This window comes from Lissotriton vulgaris, chromosome 1_2 (genome assembly GCF_964263255.1).
Source record: "Lissotriton vulgaris chromosome 1_2, aLisVul1.2, whole genome shotgun sequence".
In the NCBI taxonomy this organism is placed as follows: Eukaryota; Metazoa; Chordata; class Amphibia; order Caudata; family Salamandridae; genus Lissotriton; species Lissotriton vulgaris.
This window is the reverse complement of record NC_141686.1, coordinates 220,269,338-220,292,643: the sequence shown is the minus strand read 5'-3', so window position 1 is coordinate 220,292,643 and position 23,306 is coordinate 220,269,338. Positions and strand designations below refer to the sequence as shown.

General features: G+C 40.6%; 1 protein-coding gene across 1 annotated transcript; it reads right to left on the bottom strand.

Moving 5' to 3' along the window:
* Window positions 1-19,715: 19,715 nt before the first annotated feature.
* LOC147735058 (olfactory receptor 5P80-like) lies at window positions 19,716-20,654 on the bottom strand. The gene has a single exon (XM_086952585.1). It carries the CDS (start codon window positions 20,652-20,654, stop codon window positions 19,716-19,718), a length of 939 nt encoding a protein of 312 aa, XP_086808711.1.
* Window positions 20,655-23,306: the final 2,652 nt, after the last annotated feature.

Genomic DNA, 23,306 nt, shown 5'->3' with positions numbered 1-23,306 from the left:
ATCCCATAAAGCAAGAAGCTAAAAAACAGGTCAGGGAGATCTTAGATCAACTTGAATACCAGGGGGTGATTGAAACATGCACCTCTCAAATGAACAATCCTTTGTTTCCTGTCTCCAAGCCAGACAATTCATATCGTCTAGTTTTGGACTACAGACATCTTAATACATGTTGCAAAACTTTTGTAGTACAAAACTCGCATAGTGCAGCCCTAATGAATAATATAGTTAGGAAAAAATACAAAACGACATTAGACATATCTAATGGCTTCTTTTGTCAAAACATTGCACCAGAAAGCAGATATTTGACCGCTTTCTCCGCATTTGGGTCACAGAAAAAATTCTGTCGACTCCCACAGGGGTTCAAGAACAGCCCAGGACTATTCTCAGCTAGGGTAACAGAGTTACTACAAATCTATGATGATGAAGCATTATCTTACGTAGATGATATTTATCTCACAGATGACGACTTGGATACTCACTTGAAAAGAGTGAACACCATTATACTTGGGTTCGCAGCAGAGGGTTACAAATTCAACTTTAAAAAGTCCAGAATTGCCCATCTGACAGTACTGTTCTTAGGGTACGAATTATCAAGTGAAGGGAAAAGCCTAGTAGACAACTTCTTAGAGAAGTGCGCTGTACTCCAAGCTCCAAAAACGCTGAAGAATTTACAATCCATTCTAGGTTTTCTGAATTTCGGAAGAACTCACATCCTAAATTACGCAGAGAGGGTTAAACCTCTCTACGAACTAATTAAACCTGATTTTAAACAAATCAATTGGACTCAAAAACACACAGAAATTTTGAGATCACTGCAAACAGACATGTTAGCAAAAACAAAACTAGATACATGTGACAACACACGTGATCTTGTAATCCGAATCATCCCAGGACGATGCGGATTCACATACCTAACCTCTAATGAGGGAGTAAAAGTACCAATTTCAATTAAATCTCACTTGTACACACAAGCAGAAAAAACATTCAGTCACACAGAAAAAACTGTGAACGCAGTGCAAATCGCATTAGCAAATGAACGAGAACTAGCACACGGCAAACGGATTAATATCCTTACAGCAGAATCCGCCTTCGAAGCGCTATTCAGCCCAGTAAACCTGCCAACAGTGTCACTGGATCCGAAATGGATACAGTGTATAGATTCTCTAGCAGCGGAAGATGTGAAATACTATTTCGCCCCGCAATTCGAAGAATTGAATGATTTAGAATATGAAGAAGAATATCCTCTGCCAATCGAAATTCTGCCTCTCCCACAATACGCCTGTATAATCTTTGTACAGCACTTCAACGTTGCTTTGTACAGCACTTCAACGTAGAGAAAAAATCCTACGATGCAGCATGTGCGATCATTAAAGGTCGTTGGCTGTGCGGTAAATTCAGACCGAAAGTAACAAAAACTGAATCTGTAAGAAACTGTTCGGTTCAGAGAACTGAAATCAGATCTTTAAAGATGGCGCTCGAAAATGCAGAACGCAAATTCCCGACACTTATAGTGTGCGATTCTCATTTTTGCGTCAACTCTTACAACAACAAACTGCAGAGTTGGATCGAAAACGATTACAAAGATGACACAGGTGCCACAATAAAGCATAAATTGCTCTGGAACGAGGTAGCTCTTTTACACAAAGAACTACAAAAGACTCACGTGATTCACGCACAGAGTCTTCGACGTGATGGCGTTCACGTTGCAGGGAATTCATTGGCTAATACAGCCACCGCGGAAGCAACTAAACCGGCTTCCGTAGCCACAAAAAAGCGTACAGATAAGTACATAGACGGGGAAACCATGCTAGCAGTAAAAACGACCGTAAAAGGCGACTGTGCAGCACTACCTGTAAACTATCCACTCAATTATGCATACATAATCGATGCAAACTCCGTTCCTTTTGCTCGAATCCCTGGAGTGGGGGACAGAGTAATTCCAAACAGGAGCAGGAGGGGCTTCCTATTACTGGAAGCACACATGGGGTTGGGTCTGAAACACCAAACAATCAAAGCCTCTCTGAAAGAATTACAATCAGAGTATTGGTGGCCAGGAATGAGTATAGATATTCAATGTTTTGCTCAAAATTGTGAAGACTGCAACAGAGATCGCAGTAATGAACAGGCCAGTGTAGTTTCAGGATCCCTTCTAGACAGCATAAGGCGGTCTATCTGCGCAATCAAGGAAGAGAAGCGCGTCCCAGTGTACACCATTAAGACGAAAAGCACTTAAATAATGAGACCTCCAGCGCTCGGCTGACGCTAGAACGGTTATAAAATATTTGCGAGTCTTTATCGGCACATACGCAATTACCACGTTCCATTCTGACCAGGGTCCTGCTTTCAGCTCTCGAGCTTATAGGGAGGCCATGGCCAGCATGGGAATTGGGTTGCGGTATTCTTGTCCGTCGCACCCCGAAGGGAATAGTGTGGTAGAAAGAAAAAACCGTGACATAAAGCAATCTATAACAGCGAAGGTATTAGGTTCAGGCGCTGGGTGGGTCAAACATTTAATAAGTGTCCAGACTAGTCTTAACAACATGCCAAGAAATTCTCTAAAAGGTTTCAGCCCATACGAACTATTGTTTGGAATTAGAATGCGAGTTCAGGACCTCGATAGTCAGATGCCAGTGGTACAAGAAGAAACTACGCACTTTGATGTAAAGGATCGTTTGGCTGTTTTACAGGAACTGAATGAAACAAGAAAATCATTAAGCAACATAAAGTTAAAGCAACAGCCAAGTACCACTGACGAGGCACCACCCGCAACAGCCCCAGCAAGGCCTGTCTGGATTCCAAAGATTGGGTATCTAGTCAGAGAAAAGATCGCGGTGAAGAAGGAATTTGGGCCTTCTTACAGAAAAGCAGTACCTGTCTTAGCAGTCACCGGAACAAGATCAGTTGTGCTACCGCCCCTTGCTGGTAAAAAGGAGAACAGAGTCGTGTCCATCGACCTGGTAAAACCACAAGCATGTGGCCTATAATAAACAGTAGGCCCAGTGGACTCCCAAGAAACAACAGAATACCCAAACTTGCAACAATCCAAGAGGTTCAAACTGAAAGACTCATCACATTCGATCAGCCTGCAGTGCACAATGAAGGACTATGCAATAATGCCATGGAACTCGTGCCTCTTGAAACACAGATTGAAACAGTTCGTCAAGAAACAACACCAGTCTACACTAATGTGGCATCAGAAAGTGCTACCGAGAGACAGATTGAAAGAACAATCCCATCAATTGACAGAACTGCCTCTGGTTATTTCATCAACTTCGACAACTTCTCTGAAGATGAAAACGACTCCGAAGTGATGCAAGAAACAAAAAAGTATTCTAAAGAAAATACAACAGGACTCCTTCAACAAATCAAAGAATTATATCTGGATTCACCGTTGATTGAGCATTGGATAATTTCAGGGGTATTCATACTCCTACTCTGCCTAATTTTAGTTTTAATTTTAGGAAAGTTCATTACAATTGAATGGACACAGCAAGTCAGAACATCAACCTAGTCCTGAAACCACACAGATCATCCCACGTGAAGAAAAGAGAACTGTCAACAGTAAACGTCACAGCAATTCCAATACCTGGTGGGGTAGTATGGGAAAAAACTGACTATGAGATATATGGTCCGGTCGAAATCCTGAAGTATCCTCATCAACTAAAGGTTTCCTTAAGTGACTTTGTAACACCTAGTACATTCTCTGATGATTGGGACTTTAACAGTATTAATGACATGATGTCTAATTTAGTAATCTCAGCTAGATTCATAGATCATGATTATTTACAAGGTTCATCTAGTTATGAGCAGTTATTCTGTTACACCCACTATGGGGATCATTACTTGCATAAATCTGCACAGCCTAGAAATGTTTTTATGTATAACCAATGGGAACATTGTTCTACACCACCTAAAAGCAGTTCTAAAGCATTTTTTGAGAAATTCAAATACTTTTCAGGGTTTAACACCAGTGATGCAGAAACGTTTTATTATAAACTGTTAGACAAAACAGGAATGAAAACAATGCTGACAAATTCTAAATTGATATATTCAGAAGCATTTTATGACAAAATGATGACATTTGGTTTTGATTATTGGAAAAATAATATTGAAACGAAAACAATTTGGGGTACAAAAGATTGGCAGGTGCAAGGCATTGAAGCACTATTTAGAACCTGCATGATACCAGAACAAATGTTGTTTTTAAATGACACAATACACCAAACATCTTGTCTTGGCCTAGCTAAGAACAAAGACCTTAAAACACCGTCTATACCAAAGCCAATACCTGAGAATACAACCACAGATATTGAGTTAGACGTGTCACAAATTTTACATTTCAACAGAACACATCCTGATTGGAAAAAGTGGTTAATCTGGCCTACAGACACAAATAGCTGTCAAGATAGATTCCTGAATAAAACACAGGGGTTAAAAATGACCAGATTAGACTCAAGATATTCCCAGAGACAACATCCAGGGATTATAACAACATACAGTGTAGGGAAACTCTGCCTAGAATGGCTAACCTCATCCACACTGGCTGAAATTAAGCAACACTTGTCTTTACTAAAAGATGGTGCTGATTTGCGCGATTTCATTCTTGGACCACGCAAACAGCGTCAAAAGCGTTTCATAGCGACCAGCATCTATGCTGCTTACAACGAGGCTTGGAAAGTAAAGCAAATTGAAACTGCTGAAAAAATACGAGAAATTGATCGTATTAATTTGGAGAAATCGCTTTCTGTGGTAGACAATGGGTTAATGACTCTGTCTTCCAGAATATATTCGTTGGACAATATTGTATCCTCTGCCTTTGATGTGATAGACAGAGATTTGCTTATGTTACAACATGGCCAGTCTCAATTACGCTCTATTATAGAATTAGGCTGGACGCTGCAAAATCTTCGTTCAGGCTATGTGCCTTGGCGTTTAATCAACACAACGTCATTATTTTCCAGTTTTAACCTTACTGATAAACAGATCAGTTTGGCACAGAAAGGAGCAGACTATACAATCCTGAGCATCGAAAAACTCGAGAGATTACCATTGACAATGTCAGAGAGTCCTGTCATTGAATGGATAATACACGGAATTATCACAATTCCGATAACAACTTTCCGATTTAAAAAGTGCCTTGAGTACATACCTGCTGGCCAGTATGAACAATTGGGTAAAGGATGTGTAAAATCTATATGGAAATTACCATAGACTCATTCTTGCTATAGTGACAGTGACAAAAATGTATTTCTTAGTGGTGAGAATTGTAAACATTTACTAAGCGGTATACTTTTGTGTCAGGGTATTAATTTACACGGAGCATGTGATGGAAATTCAAACAACCTTTCATGCCACCAGCTAGTCACACCTGCAACTCAGATAGAGCCCTTCTTTATGCAACTTTCAAACGGGAGTTACATTCTTAGAACGGATCACAGATGTTGTGGCCTCGTGCCAGGGAAAAGTTATCTAGTAGAAGTAACATCCATGGTCAAATGCTGTATGCAAGCATTGTTCCCGAGTGGGCCTCCAGACATAGTGACTCCCCTCTGGCCTCGTCTGAATCTCTATTCTATACGAATTGATACATTAAGCAAAATGAAATCTGTACTTTTACATACAACAGTGCCTATAACGTCATCTAAAGAGACGTATGATCTTCTAGTTGCAAGGACAGCTACTGAAGTTCATGACCTTTTATCAACAAATTGCCCCGTGCATTTCGTAGAAATGTTCAGCCAACTCCTTAACATGTCTAGTGCAACAAGCATCCCAGGCATATTTAAGACAGTCTTTACGGGACTGCTAACACCCTTCCAGGCAATTTTGGGAATCTTTCCTAATTTTGTGCACTCCATTTTTGGCGGCAAACCATTATTTTTGGGACTCGTCGCAGGGATTCTATTTTTGACCCTCCTGCTACGTTATGGCAAGCCTCGGCTCAGACATAGCTCCCATGGGAATGGAAGAGACAATCCTAGCAATGCGCTACCGGGACAGGATAACTAACGTCCTTGGATTGGCCAGGCTGAGAGATCTAAACATGACCTGGTTCCTTTCATTCAGACCGATATGGCAAAATTGCATTTTACCTGTGCTACGGTGTATGCTTTGCGGAGATGAATGCTTGTTGGACATCTGTCTTTCACTTCCATCAGCAGTACCAACGGACGTCGATACTTTGCTCAGTCCAATAACGGCTCACGCATTGTGTTGTCCCCAGCGGCTACCAATCCTGATGACAGCATTCGTTGAGACTCCTGTACTACGACTAGGTGGTAACAGTGGAGCGAGTGACAAAAGCAACATCATCCAGGTACAACGTTCTGTGAGCATTGCTGGTCCTGCCTTTGATGACAGCAATCACTCTCACACCTGCCAAGTTACAGCGCTATCTAATTTGATTGAACTTTCACCTGAATTTGTAGACCAATTCTTTGAGAGCCTGTCTGATACGATGTTCTCACCCATAGAGAAACAATAACTTTTGAGAAGCTTTCCGACACACAGTGTTCCCATGAACTCTGAATTCGGCCTTCAGTTTTGAACAACAAAAACTGCCAAGAGCTTTGGAAATCTATTTTCTTTGAATTGGACAATTTTTTTCTAAATATTGACCTTTTTTTGGCACGAACAATTCTTTGCTTAACGTAAAAACTATTCTTAGAGAACAGAAGCTTCACACTTCTATTTCTAAACACATCTAGAGACATAACAACATTACACCAGCCTCTAGCACATATGTTATTACAATGCATTTTTATGTGATGATTTATCTCGCTTTTCTTCTGTCAGAGATACTTCATGTGTAATTCCTTTTGCATAATTGTTCATTGATTTCATATGCAATAATTCTTGAATGATTACTATGCTTTAAAAAACGTACAGTACCTATATTCCATGTATTACAAGTACGCCTATTTCGAATGCATTTATGTATTTTGGGGTGGGCAATGTTACACATGCATCTAATTGCTTAGTTTTAGTAATTTTGATGGACATTAACCCGTGGAGTGGGTGTTGCGTGTTTATCTAGGTTCCTGATCGATACTGTGACCTTATGCCCCTATTCGGCTATAAATCCATTTATTCCCTATATTGGCATAACCGTTCAAGTGCGATTTTCTGAAAAGTCATCTCTGGCCTCACACGAACAGAGCCACATTTCAGCATAGTTCCCTCTGCCACTTCCTTTGCGACCAATTAGTGCAATGACAGAGCAGCAGTCACTATCTGATATTCCTAGATAACACTCCGAGTTCTTCAACAAGATAAAAACTTAGCAAACCTGGAAATCCCCGCTTGCTATGTTTTGATTAGTAATGGAACTCTAATGGGCAACTGATAACTATCACTTCCTAGTGACATCTTTAATTGACGTCTTATGTCCAGCAAACTTGCGTCAAACCCGGCACCTGTCAGGTATACATATTACCAACGTTGCCTTAAGCAATGGCCTGTTGCCTGTTGCCTGTGGTACGAGCTACTGAAGCCAGCTGCCTGCACGACCCCGTGTTGGTAAATCTAGCACTCTGTCGCTGCAGCCTGCTATCCTGTGGTGGTGAAGCTGCTGATACCATTATCGCCGCTACAGCGCGAACTATGGTGCAGTACGCTTAAGGAGCTGAACAGTCGTCCCCCTGCGAAGACATCCAGCAGATTCCAGCTGCCCGCGGACGCTGTCCCCCCTCCTTCCTCGACGCGCTGAAGAGCAGCCGCTGCCTTTCTCGTGCAGAGAAATCCAGCTACAGCGTTTCCGGTTTACCCTCGCAGGTGACTGGGATATCGAGAGAGACCCCTGAAGGAGATACCAATCCTCCATCATTCTATTCAGAGGTATGGTGTTGACTAAACCCTTAGACGAGAATTCTTGAAACAAACCTTGGCAAAACCAACTTAACTTAAAGCTACTTACTTACTCCCCTTTCACGTGTTAGGCTTAGGTCAGGCACACTGGGGTAGGCTTAGTTAGAAGCACCAGTTGAGTATGTTAGCCTAATGTATATATGACTGTATATATGTTTTATTACTTTTAAATCATTGTATGGCTAAGAAACCATATCAATGCTTTTACAGTTCTATTTCGCAATACTTATCTTACTGTACGTACTTTTTATAATAACAATTATTGCAATTGTGGCAATACATTTCTCTAGTACGAGAAGAAAGACTGTTCAATAAATGTTAACCCTTTATTGACAAACGCCCGTCTCTCTGTTCTCTACATCTCGTGAAAGTAAACTGCACTAGACTGACTGAGTGAAATACATGTCTATTGTTTCACACGACCCTAGAGATTGACTCTTGATCTGAGGAGCAAAGTTGTCATGTTGCACGGTTGTTGGAAAACTGAATCCCTTCTTGTCTGTGCCAGGGAAGCTGATCACTTCCTATACAGAGAAGAAAGTTTCCAGTGACCTCTGAGCTAGTTGGTAACACAACCCAATTAAGTTTAGCATAGTCAGTGGAGGCCTGGAATATCCGCAGTTCCACGTCGATACTACTGTTTATGTTATTCCAATGCGCAGGGCCTAGTGGGAAACTAGGAACTACACTACAGTATTAGATTGGAGTGGGAATGATAAAGGTAACCACTTTAGAATCAAACTTTTTTTTATGACTTATGTTGGAGTGTGAATAATTTTTTAATAAATATATTCTGAAATATTTTATTTTACTTTTATTTGTAGGTAGTAGAAATGCTATTGTTATTGCATTGGTATCGTTGGTGATTAGAAATACAACAAAAAATGTTTGTAAGCAATAATATATTCATTACATTATATTTTGTATAACAAAGACGTCACTCATTTTTCTCATTTTCTATGTGCTCAAAGTTTGTTTATAGCATATTCTGATAATTCTATCATATACATTGAATCTAAAAAATTAACTTTGATATCATGGTAAGTACAATAAATGTGTACTTTTAGGTTCATCTCAATAAAATAACATGTCAAATATATTTACAAAGTATTGTATTGTATGTTGTACATTTTCAAATTTTATTTTACATTCTTTAACAGTTTTTTAAACATTTCTTAAATATTTTAAAAACATATTTTCAATATCATATTAGAATACTTTTTATTAGCATGCATTAAATATTTGTATGTATACCAGGTTGCGGTAAGGTGCTGCGGAACAGGTACTTCCTTTATAAAGGATATACTAAGGGCTTTGAGGGAGGTGGTGGTTTACGAGGGAGGACAAAATGATAGTCATAGAGTTGTATGTGTTTTGTTTGTATATTTGTATGCATTAGTGTTAGTGTTTTACTAGTTTGTAGTTAGTTTTTTACACTATTTTAGTAATGTACTGCTATGTTAAATTAAATTATGTTATGTTTGTTATATTTTGTTGATTAACTGTTTGTATATACATTTTTCGGAGTGTTATGTGTTATGCTTTGTTTTTTTAAATTTACTTTACTGGTTTTTATCTACAAATGTTTCATATGGGCATTGGTTTTTTTTTTAGGATCCCTAGATTATTTGGCTTGCTTCAAGGGATTTCTATTAGATTCAATGTATTTTAATTTTTTCTGTTTTGTACTTTTTCAACATTATTTCCCCCAGTTTTGGTGGAATACTATGTTTTATTATGTGAATACGGAGAAAGAACTGCAGCTACAGAACAGTACATTTTATTTACTTGCCCTTCCCACAGGCTATGCCATAAGCAGCCTAAACAGAATAGGAAGGAGAGGGGGCGGTATCGCAATCATCTATAAATCAGTCCACTCATGTAGTCTGTCTCCTCAAGACCTTCCGGACTGTGAGAGTTCATTATTCAAAATCACACTGAGTGCGAATTTTACCTTCTCTGGCCTCCTCACTTACTGTACACCTGGCCCATATAGAACTCTTAGAGAAGCTGTGGTAAACACTATCACAGTACTAGCCCTCCAGACTGCCAATTTTAATATTATCGGCAATCTGAACCTTCACCTAGAGATTTTTAGCTTTTTAGGGGACTTGGCAGCCTGCCAACTGACTCAATTGGCCCCCAGTGCTACACATAGAGCTAGACATCTCCTTGACCCTATTTTGTCTTATCTTGAGTCACTGAAAGTCTTAGCACCGCTCCCCATGATCAGGACTGATCTCTTTCTCATCCCTCTACAGATAACGATAGCTGGCCCGAGCTTCAGCTAAACCAGTATCCCTCACTAAAACGGCCCTGACATAAACTTAACCAAGAAGTCCTCTTTACAGCCTTGAGCACAAAGCCACTAGAAACATCCAACAACATAGAAGAGGCTGATGCGCTCTTCCAAAGGTGGATAACCCATGCATTGGACCCCTGCATCCCTCTCAAACTCACTCACTCTAAAAGGACCCGGGCTAACGCCTGGTTGAACGAAGACCTGACCCTAGCCAGGAAGAACTGCAAGATCCTGGAAAGAATATGGAGGAGTTCATATGACTCCCAGGCAAAAGCACAGTATAGAACAGCTATTAAATCCTACCATAAGCTAGTGTGCAAAACCAGGGCAGCCCATTATTTTAGCTTGATCATCACAGGTACTAATTGCAGCACAACTATATTCTCTCATCTGAAGGATCTGGTCTCCTTTCCATCGGAATTAGGTAGTATTATATCCTCCAATCCAACATTGCGAAGAGCTTGCAAATTTCTTTATGGAGAAGGTTTAAGACATCTACCATATTTTGGACCATGACACAACTTCCAGTGGCAATACGCATACCGGCCCTGAGACTGTCCCTCTTACATCACTACCCACTATCCTCCTGAACAACTTGGAGAGATTAGTGGTTAAAAGTAAATCAGGATCTCTACACAACCCCCTAAAACCAGACACTTTCAGGAAAATTCAACAGGGCTTTCTACCTGAGTGTCTGGAGCTGCCTAATCTATCCCTCTCCTCAGCTGTGGTGCCAAACTCATGGAAGCATGTAAAAGTGGTTCCCTTACTCAAAAAAACAACGCTAGACATTTCCAAACCAGAAAACTATCGGCCAAGTTTCTTTCCAAAATTCTGGAAGCACACGTGAATTCAATGATAACTCACTTCCTGGAAGTCAATCATATAATTGATAGCACCCAGAATGCTTTCTGACCGTGATACAATACTGAGTCGGCATTGTTGGTTGTTGTAGAACAACTCAAATTCGCTTTGGATGCCGGCAGACCCTCAGCCTTGATGCTGTTGGATCTGAGCGCAGCATTTGACACGGTCTTCCATGAAATCCTGCTCCACCGTCTGGAGGAGATAGGAATGGTACTAAAGCCTTATCATGGTTTTTCTCCTTCCTGGTCGCCTGGATATTTCAAGTGACAGCCCCACCTTTTGCTTACCATGTTCACACACTCCGCTGCAGGGTTCCTCAGGTCTCAACATTGAGCCCTACGCTCTTTAATATTTATACGGATGGCCAAAGCATGAGGAATCTCCCTGGTGTCATACCCTGACAACACCCATTTGGTGATTACCCTGTCTAATAATCCTAGCCAAGATAGAGCAAAATTTAAAGAAGATGTCTCAGCTATCGCAGAGTGGATGACAGCCAATTTTCTGCAACTGAACTCCGCCAAATCTGAGATTCCTTTGATTGGCAAAGACTCTCATCTTTGGACTAACAAATGGTGGCCCCCAGCCCTTGGTTCCCCTCCTGCCCCTAAACCTGCACTAAAAAACTGGGATTTCTGCTTGACAAAGATCTTAATTTTGAAACTCATGCCAAAGCAGTGGCCGGGAAATGGTTTGGATTATTGCGTGGCCTCAGACAGATTCTTTGTCTATTTGATGCCCAAACGCGCCAGTTTAATATTCAAGTCTCTATACTGTCCCATTTGGACTACTGTTATGTGCTTCTTCTTGGCTCCAATAACAACAACAACTCCAATAAGTCTGTGCTGAACCGACAACAGCGGGTCCAGAACGCTGCATCACGCGCCATCTCTGCCCTCCCCAAGTACAGCCATGGTTCAAATCTCCTCCACCGTCTACATTGGCTGCCCCTCGAACAACCTGTTCGTTCCAAGGCACTATGTATCATGCACACGATACTGACAGGGATCGGCCCAGACATTCTTGGCGATCTGTACGCCCTCTACTCTCCACTGCAAGCACTGTGCTCTGTCAATTTGCTCCTTGCACAAATTCCACGCATATGCTGGACCAGATCTGGCAGCCGCTTCTTTAGGCACCTGCCCCCGCCTTATGGAACTCTCTACCCCTACATATCCGCAGTAACCCTGACCACCAGATCTTCAGACGTCTTGTGAAAACCCGGCTCTTTTCTCAGCTTTAACCCCTGGTTTCGTCCCCTGCTTAGTCCTGCTCCAGCACTGGGACGCCTCTTTGCTGAGGCAGCCATGCACTCTATACATGTTTTAATAGAATCTAATTTATTGTATTTATTTGGGGTGGGAAATATTATTTTATATTGTTAGTATAAACATTGTGGTTAGTGATATTGTTTGGTTTATATGTTGCTTTATGTGCTGTAATTAAGTTCTGTGATAGAGTGAGCTCATTTTTCAATGTTCTTGGTTGGTGATGGCTGCATTTAAAAAAAGAATTGGTATATACATAGTTTTAATATATCAATCTTCATTAACATTGGAATTTTAATGAATGTTTTGACTGAAGCAAGAAAATAATAAGTTTATTATTTGAAATAAAAAAGATTTGGTATTTTTGTTTAGATTTTGTTGTAACCTTTTAGGACTTCAGTAGGTTGCTATTTATTTTAAAATATGTTTTTAGCTTTTATTTCTAAGTAATGTACTCCTTCGTTCTTTATGAGGAGTTTTAATTTATTTTGAAGCACTTCATAAATTCTTTTGGTTTGTTTGGTAAATATAGGGGCGATCTGGCTTACAGATTGTTCCAGTCTTAGTTGTTGGTTGCTTTTTTCTTTTTGTAATGCGTCTATACATTTGTACAGTAGAGGTAGGATTCTGCCTAGTGTGGGTTAGAAAGTATTGTGCCATTGTTACAGTGCATTGTTTGTTTTAGCTTCCTTTGACTAGGTTCTGTCATAAACATTCTAAAATGGCATTTGGAATTTGGGCTGGAGTCTTTGTCCTGAGCGATGCAGTCTGCCAACCCAAGTGTCTTTCAGATAATCCAATATGGGGCTACATTTGTCGTCATTTTGCTGGCAGAAAGTGCTTTCTATTAGTAAATTGTAGTGGTTGGCTACCTCTATGACAGAGACATATACTTATTTGTTTTGTTTTTAAAGGCAAATTGGTTGTTTGTAAATATTCTAAACTTAGTGCAGATTTGATTTGATTGAAAAGATAGTAACAGCCTTGTGCGGTTATGTTAAAGTACAGTTATAGAATGGCTTGAATCATGGCTTTCCCAAAGTCTATAATTAATTTTTAGGATGGTAATTATTTATTAGCGTATATCCCTTTGGCTAAGTCTTAGTAAATGATGTGTAATTGTTAAATGTTCAGGTATGTGTATGTCTTGGAATCTTCTGCAGGCAGGTGGGGTAATGCTGGATACTTTGTTAGTTCATGCAATTAAACATTTTAAAGTTAGTATAGATAGTAGTTGAGCTGTGATGAATTCCTGAAATTTATGTCGTATATCTTCAAAGGCTTTGCTTGTGGGTTCCTAGGAGCTAGTGCTTGCTTCTCTTATATCCTAAAATGCATCCCTTCGTTTTATCTCGGTTACATTTGGGGGTAGTTGTGCTCTCTTACATGAAGTACAATATTATCTTTTGGAGTTGCCCTCCCATAGCATGAATTAGAATATTATTTAGCATATTTCCACTTTATATTTTCTGTTGATGCACTTTCTTGGCTGTAGGTGTAGCCCATGTAATTTAGTACCTGCTTTCCTTTCTGTGAAGTGATTTACTTTTATTCTCTGTCATTGTATCTGAAAGTACATATGGTATTTGCATTTACAAATTTGTAACTCCTTCAATTTTGTATACTTTAAATGTTCTTTTTAGATGTTTCACACTGTTTTGCAGTTTTTCCATTGGGTTTTTCTAGTGTGGAGTAGGTGCTTTCTTTTCTAGTGGATGAAAAAAAAAGTAAGTTTCATTATAAAATGTAATTTGCTTGTGGTTTGTAGAAGTTGAGGTTGTTAGGTTTGGTCACAATTTGGGTACATTTATAGTTTTGTATTAATTTATGTATACTGACTTTTTTATATCTTTTTGCTGGTTTGTGATAGTTGTTATTCTCTGGCAGTGTATCACTTTTTTAAGTCGTAGTTGTTTTCTTTTAGAAAAACTATGTAAAGAGATAGAAGTTGGTCTTTTTTAATGAATTGGTATTTTACATGTTTAAGTTTAATACCAGTTAAGGGCCTCTTTGCGATTGCCATCGGAGTTCCCTTCTGCCGACACCGACTCGGAATTGGGACCCACCGGCTCGCGGTCGGCGGTTCCTCTCAGCCAAATACGATGCAACCAAACACTGTTATTTTGGATTCCCATTGACTCCTATGGAGCCGATGTTCTGCCTGACAACAGAGGCTCCTATGGGGAAATGCAGGCTGTGCAGAAAACTCTGCCCCCTGTCGCAGGCACCCCATGGTGCCAGGCACACAGTGTGGTATTTTACATGGGGGTCCCTTAGGTACACACTTCGGCCCCAAAAGTCACTTTCTGACAGGGCAACTCGGAAAGGCTGTTGGGAACCAACATTTTAATTGCTTGGCTGGAAATACCGTCCAGAGCTGTATGATGTGGGTCTGACTGACACAGATTCTCCGTGAGCTGGTCGGAACCGATTCAGAAAGACCATGCGGTATTCAAACCAACCTTGAACCATTGTAATCGGTCGGTCATATTGTAAACCGATGAGTCGGTCGCAAGTGTTCCGACATTGTCTAGGAGATTCCGACTTTCGGGATGAGGCATTTTGCCCGACATCGTAATAAGCCCCTACGTTTTAGTTCAAATATAAGTTTTACTTACTAGGTCTGGTAATTGTTTAAGTATATATACTGGTGCTGACTGTGAAGCTCCGCTCTGCTACTTCCGTCCTATCTCACAGCCTCTGCCCGGGCGCTCTATATGAGGGCCGGAGTTGAGTGCAGAGATCCCACTTCAATCATTCTACCCTGAGCAACCCACCCTCAATCTCCCTTCAGGAGGATCTTCCCAAAATAACCACAAGGTAACCACAAGACGTATGAGCCCAGGAGTCTACAAGGGGAGCTTAGGCTGTGTTTCTCTGCAAGCAGTCAGTAGCAGCACAACTTTACTTCATGTTAGCAATCGACTGAAGTAAGTAGGACCAATTTTTCTATATTGCTTCTATACTGTATATACCACTGCTGCTGGCACAGAGGGTGTACATTATCGTGCCTGGCAGCGTTCAGCAGGGTTGGTTTGTTTGAGCAGAGTTATAGAGTGCTTGCAAGTACTGTTGCAGTACCTTAGATCATCACATTTTCTGGATATCAATGAGGCAAGGTTTTAAGGCACTAAGATACTAGTGTGGTGAGATAATGCAATTTTAAGGAGCTATTCTTGCTGGGGGCTTTTCTCTCTGCTGGCACACCACCCTGATGGGACTTCCTATTACAGGGTGCATTTAGCCTAGATCTTGCCGTAGCTGCTTGGGGGAGGCTTGACTCTCAGGCTAATAGTGCTGCCTGTACCCCTGTAGAGCATGCCGCTATCCCTGCTGGGGGCCAATTTTTTTTCTGCCTTCAGACCACGCTGGTGGGACTCTATGTCACAGGGTGCACTGAGCCCAGATCTTGCCCCAAGCGCTCAGGGGAGGCATGGCTATGGCTCTTATAAAGCTGCATCTACCCCCGCAGCATGGGACGCTATCCTTGCTGAGGCGGTGCTTTAATCTCTGCCTGCATACCATACTGGTGGGACATCCTGTACCGGGATGCACCAAGTTCTCCAACCCGGTCCGCACCCAGACAAGGCTGGGCTGGGTCATCCTCTTGGCTGAGGTTTAAAAAGAATAAAAGGTTCTGTGGGCAAACCGTAATACCTTAGATATTGGAGGCCTTTACATATATTGTACATATATACATATTGTATAGTTTTGTTTTGTTCTCCGAGAAATGCGTAGAGGTATTGTTGAAACAATGGGGAAACAAAAGTTTCAACACAGTCCCTCAGGCTAATACAGAACCTATTCAAACGGGGTATTTGAAACAGGCCGTGGGAGCCATCTCAAAAGAAATAGAGTTGGCCGATTGTCATCTTCCTCTCCGCCAACCATCCAGCTTAGCAAGCACCCCTATTTTTTGATTGGGTTCACCTAGTGCTATTGTAGATAATGGTGCCCCTGTGGCTCTTGACTTGCCATCCTCAAGAGATGTTATAAATCTCTCTAAAGCCACCTTTGTTTCGTCCTTCCAGGAGCAAGCCAACTTAACTAAGGGTAAATCAGTAAAAAGGAAAGCAATGTATGTAAGCACCTAATCAAAGAAACCTCGGACCAGATATTTTTCACATTTCCCTCCACCAAGATGTTCAGACGTTGGGCTCCAAAACATGGCAGCTAGTGATGTTGATGCCATAATCGCAAATCTTATCTCCAATAAATTGGAGCTAATTTATTCTAGATTGGGGCAATTAAAGCCAAATTGTACACATTGTCTTCCACTAGTTCACCCTCTAATAGTAAATAACCTATGTGCAGTCATGATATTCCAGCTGTCAGTTCCATGACTATACTCAGTGAACCCACAATTCTCCCTATCTCTTTTCCCCGGGGCAAGGAAGCCTGGGATGTGGCCACTTGACATATACCTGCCTAAGGTAATATGTAGTCACAATCAGGTCAAAATCCTAACAGGGTAACCATATCTATACCTGTGAGATACTATTAAGCCAACAAGCAGCAGATTTTAACATTGTTATATGACATTTTACAAATGTACATACTTGCTTGAGCAATGAGCGTAATGACATAGTGAACTGTTGCAGTACATAATGAGTGGGATGGGCATGGAACCGGAACTGTTATTACTGTTATCTCTCAGTAAATGATCCCTCAGTCCCTACTTATTGAGTCCATGCAGGGCATTAGACAGGGTTGCATTTTGGCCCCTTTTCTTTTCCTGATTTATATAAATGACATAAGTTCTTTTTTAGTTGAGACTGGAAAGGACCGTCCGAAAATGGGGGTAAAGTTGGTGTCCATTTTAGGATAACAAACACTTTGCTGATCGCCCGCACAGCAAACAGCCGCCAATCCCTATTAGATCTTTTCTTGAAATACATGAATGGGCTGGACCTTCAAGTATATTTTACTAAATCTTTTGTAATTACATGCGTTGCCCAAATACGAGCTCAAACATTTATAGCATGGGAGACCATGTATTAGTGAAAGAAAAAAATATTTGGGAATCCTTGTTGAGTTGGTCGCCTCTTTTGACGGCAAGACTTCAATCTTTTACTAGAAATTCAGAAGCTGTTTTCAGATTTGCCCGTAAATTAAAACATAAACCAATAAATTAAATGTTGCCTATTTTTTAGAGAAAATATATCTTGGTTGGGAACTACGGAGCTGGTTTTTGGGGCTATAGCAAAGCTGGCCCCTGGACATAGCAGAAAATAGATTTATTAACCTCTTCCATGCAGATGACGTAATAGCTACATCCTCTGCTGTGGTGCTGCTGTGCCAAGGACGTAACCATTACGTCCTCGGCACAACAGTCAGAAATGCCTCTGCTGTAAACAGATCAACTCATTTCACTTTCACTGTCTACGTGCTCCTGGGGCTATCTCAGCCCCAAGCACATAGGCAAATGTGAGATGTATCATTGGAAAGGGGGAAAATTCCCCTTTCCAATGGTACCCTTCCCCAGTAGATCCCTGCTTGTGGATCACCACAGGAGGGTGATCCCCAAGAAGGGTTCTACCCACTAAGCACCAGGGGGGGGAGTACCTCTTTGGGAGAGGGCTTTTGCTTTCTCCCAACTTTTCTGGCATTATTCACTTTTTCTGCCCCGCCTCCTAATCTACTCTCCCCCTAGTTGCAGAAGGCACACTAGACACCATGGATTTTGTTTTGTTGAAAATTTTGGAGTGGAGGCTGCCCTAAAAGGGCATTATAATGCCCTCACCCCTCCCAAATTTAGCACAGTATTTCTGACCCTGTGGGGTACAGATGGGGTTAATTTTCCCTTATCCACCCCCTCCCCCGGGTTGCAGAAAGCTCACTAGTCACCAGGCATTATTATTGTAATAAGTTGTGGATTCACCGGGCCCGCACACATTTCCTACCACCCAGCTCTCCCAATAAAAATGGTACCTCATTTGTGTGGTTGACTGGAAAGGTCCCAAAAAATACTGTGTGTGATTGTAAATATTGTGTTGCAGTTACCACGGTGCCCTGATCCCTTTCTAGGGATTGTTAGTAACCCAAAAGCAATAGTTCCATGTTAATAGCACATTGATGAGTGTTCTGCAGGGCTGGCATAATCTGTCTTTCACATTCATCGCTGGTACATTGGTGCTAGTTCATCTGTGTGATCTGTGGATGGGAAAGCACACCTTGTAGAGCTACACCAAAGTCGAAGCTTATGCATCACTATTTGTTAATTGTTTTTGGCTATTGCCTGAATAGTTCAATTAAAAGTACCATTCTAATACACAAAGTCACATAAGAATATGTTAAAGAGTATTGCTACTTTAAATACTTCAAAATGCCTTTCTTAATAGACCCTATGATTGCTAACCTAAACAAATTCTGTTCCAGGACTGTCTTTTTGGACATTGTAGGAAAGTGCTGCAGAGTACAAAATAAAAAAGTGCATAAACCATATAAATTAGTTTGTTTGTTTTTTTAAAACCTTTTCAAAACAAAGTGGGGTATTGAGGCTCCTCTCGAGAAACCCTGTTACTGGAGGTTGTTTGTCTACATATAAGGATTGAGGTAGACCTGAGGAATAGGAGAGTTCATCCCTTTCCCAAATCAGGACCTGGTGCAGGATGACATTTACACATATCTGAGAACAGTGTTGGGTCCATCAAAGGGGCAATCCTGGAAACTACAGAGGGTTATACCCCCATATGTTGAGGCCGTGAAAAGGCCTATGATTATAGAACATAGAAGGCAACCATAACATATATTACAACAATACTGTACTGCATTCATATGATAAAAAATGAAAGGCCATTCCTAATCTGAGTAAGGTTAAGACCCAAATTTTCTTCCTGAAGAAGGTGAACGAGATTAGGTTTAGTCCACAGAAACACATTGAAGTATTCATGTGCTGAATCTGATTACAAGGGGGGTTCTAGATCAAAAACATTCATTCCATCAGTACCCTTGTTGGTTTAGAAATTACGGATCAACACCTTTAACAGATATAACAACACTATTTTTAGGGATCTCCTATTAGAATATTTTTTTCTACCATATATTTTCTGTTTTATTGTATCCTATTGCTCCATTACAGTTGCAGGCTTTGGAAAGGATTGGTCTTAACTGATAAGGTTTTGTATATGTATTATGAGATTATGATAAAGAAGTTGGGTATCTATATGTGATCTCTATGTTATTAAGGCTTTATATACTTTTCCCCTCAGGTAGTATGTGCTTAAAACTATAGGACTCCAGCTGCTCGCAGGAGGGAGTGAATTTGAACTGTTGTATGTCACGAGCTATTGATTGTATCTACTGTGAGGCATCTTGATTCCAAGGGGAGTCTTTTATTCTGCTGAAATGATGACAAAAACAATGCATATATGAATTAACGTTGTTCACTTTATCATTGTTTCAAGCACTGATCACCGAGAAACAATTGGCATGAACAATATCTTTCTCACAGTTTCTTTCATCTCATTGTTTCTCAGGCTGTATATCACCGGGTTCAGAGCAGGAACCAGCACAGCATGAATGACAGCGACCACTTTGATCTTGTCTTCTGATTCTTTTGAATTGGGCATTAATTCCATGATTAAGCAGCTGCCGTAGAAAAGAAAGACACAAGTGAAGTGGGAGATGCAGGTGGAGGTAGCCCGGTGTCTTCCAGCTGTGGTGCGGATCCTAAGAATTGATTTGATTATGTGGATGTAGGAGACAATGATAACAAGGAGGGAACCTGCCACCATCATGGTACTTACTACAAAACGAATCAAATCATTTAAGAAAAAGTTTGTACATGATAGATTCACAAGCACAGGGTAATCACAAGCAAAGTGATTTATAACATTAGGTCCACAAAAAGATAATTGATATAAACAACCAGCTTGAATCAGAGAGTGCAAAAAGCCTCCTATGTATGACAATACAATCAATCGTACACAAAGATGTTTACTCATATTGACTGTGTATAGCAGTGGGTTGCATATCGCCACATATCGATCGTAGGCCATTACACCCAAGAGAAAGAATTCAGCACCGCCAAAAGAACAAAACACATAGGTTTGGGCTATGCATTCCCAAAAAGAGATTTTCTTTTCTCCGGTAAGAAATCCAACTAGCATCTTGGGAGAGATAACAGTGGTCAAGGAAATGTCCACAAAGGATAGCTGTGCAAGGAAAATGTACATGGGTGTGTGAAGGTGGGAACAGTACCAAACAATGAACATGATACTGACATTCCCAAGCACAGTAAAAGTGTAGACTAACAGGAACATGAAGAAGAGGAAGGGCTGCAGATGTGGGTCACTGGTAAACCCTATCAGGATGAACTCCGTCACAGTGCTTCTGTTTTCAGGTTTCATTGCTATGAACAATGAGATCAAACTATGGAAAAAATTCAAATGAGGGTCCAAAGTTTATACTGTAGACGTTGATGGCTTACTTTAAGCCCATTCAATTCTGTCCCAGTTATAATTTAATAGACGATCCTTAAATTAGTCGGATTTGAGAATGGCTGGAATGTCTGGATGTTCCATGAAGATGTCTTAGTGATGAGATACCTAACGTCACAATCATAATTGAGAGAAGCTGAAGGTAAGCAGTAAATGAGTCCACAAACCCAAAGAGCAAAGGGACAAGTGGACATTCTTATCCAGGCAACCTTAAGATGCATCTGTACCAATGATTTCTACCTGCAAAGCATTACAGTTCAGTTACAGTGCCCATTTAAACTCCTGGCAGTGAAATGTTCAGTAACAACGAAGCACTACAGACACATTATGACAAATAAAAGAAAATCAAATCATTGACTTCTATACATTGAAACAACATCATACAAAATCAGTAAGGTGGTGTGACCAAGTTTCTGCAGCACAATGGGGTATGGCAAAATGCTCACAGAGGAAATAGACTGTTTATTGCCACTAGTAATCGGAGAAACCTAGAAATATCACGTTGACTAATACCCAATGGATGTGGTGCCTAAATGTGCACATCATGGTCACCCACTTCCTATACCTATTCCCCAAGGCCTGGCAAATGGACTCTGAGAACTCAAGGGCAATACCATTCAGATCACATACTGTCAAATCATCAATAACTATTCATTATTGTAATCATATTTTACAGTGATTTGCACCATGTGGGAAGAAGGGCTGATTGGTACCAGGTGATGCAGGCCTCAATAAGTAGCTGAGGCTTATCACCATGCTGTTGACTCTGGGCTCCATGGCCTAGGCTATACATTTTATTGACTAACTCCAATCAACCTATAAAATGTAAGCGGGTCACAACACGACCACAGGAAATACACTAGTGACATAAAAAGTTAATGTCACATATGGGCTGCTGTGTACATGTGGACCATACCCATGAGTTTCTGGAAAAGAAACACTTATGTCCTATCACTCTTTCCTGACTGGCTACAGCCTAAAGCATTGCAGAAGCACATGTCAAAAGAAAACATTTGACAAATAAGGGCCTGATTACGATGGCGGTGAGACCTCCACTGACAGCCAGTTGGTGGCGGTCTCACAGCCTTTTTTCTGCCCGCCCATTAAGATGGCTGTCGGAGTGGTGGCACTCCGATCCCTACAATGATGGCAGAGCCTGCCAGGCACCACCAGAGGAATTACGATGTCACTCGCTGCCAGCCGTAACATTGTAATACGGGGTGTGGGAACACTGCCAGCTTGTCTGGCAGTCCTATCCCCGATACCGTTGTAATCAGCCCCTAAGTGATCACAATTGTGCTTATAAATATTCCCCACCACTGGGTGCTTGTAGTATAAATGTGAGAGATTCTAAATATTTCGAATTGTATGACCCTTAAGCAATTAGCTAAAAATTGCTTTTTTCATTGTGTTGGCAAGTGTGGCTCTTCACTTCTATTTAAAAGTGGGTTTTTCACAGTTTGGCTACAAACACACTAGACATTTAATTCAAACTTTATTTTTAATATGTATAAAAATACAATATAGTTTTTTGCTAAAGTTATTGTAAAGGAAATTATTTAATTCAGTTCTGATGGGCTCTTCATTCCGGAATTTGAATAGCTCTTTGATGAGGATCAAGTGTGAGGACAGGGAACCTACTGAAAAAGTATGCTATCATGTAGCACCAGATAAGGAATTTTCATTTTCTGATGTTAAATCTAAATAGGTCCTTTGTGAGGAGTTTTTTAAATCAGGAGCACTCTGAGCCAGTTTGCCTCTGCTCTTTTAGCAAAATCTTTTTTCAGGTGGGGTATGGTAGTGGGGAATACTTATTTCACTAAGGCAACCACTGAGTTGAGCTAATTACCTCTAGGCAGAGTGATCCTGCCAGGAAGCAAAACAGGAACTGCTGACAAAATTGGCAGGTAGGACTGTTGCAATTATTTTGGAATCTGGTTAGACGATTTGAAGAAACTGGGTTAATGGTGAAGTGAAGGTCCCCCAATTTTACTGAACACTTGGTAGGCACGGGTGTTTTCAGACTCTAGTCTTTTATTATGTCCACTACAGCTGTCATGTTTTTTTTCTGTAAAAGTTTAAGAATGCAGTAGAGTGTAATTTATTTCACATCACTATCAATATGTGAATCAAGATCCTCACATTACTTGCCTTTGGCATCATCACTCAACAAAAATTCTGCAACCCGTTGCCACATGGATAATACAGCATTACGGCCTCTAGGATTGAGAACCAACAGCTAAGTGGCACAGTTGGGATGACTCTTTTGTCGATGCAATACAAAGCACAAAATGAGAAATATTTGTTTTTTAGTTCCCACACATAACAAAACAGTGCAACAGAATGGACTAAAAAGTAAAACAAATTCTTCATTAACTCCGAAGATTGTAAAGATGATTTCAGCATACCATTTAACAAGTGGCACGGATGTCTTACAGGGAGGTGCTTCAGCTCAGATATAGATTTGACAAGTCATCACACAACTGTTTCATAAATGCAGCTAAATAACTACAAATTCAGACAATATCACTCCAATCTTTGCTGAACTTGGTATAAACTTTT

Bases quoted from the DNA above. Each gene is read 5' to 3' on its own strand.
- LOC147735058 (XM_086952585.1), bottom strand. From the start codon at position 20,654: ATGAAACCTGAAAACAGAAGCACTGTGACGGAGTTCATCCTGATAGGG.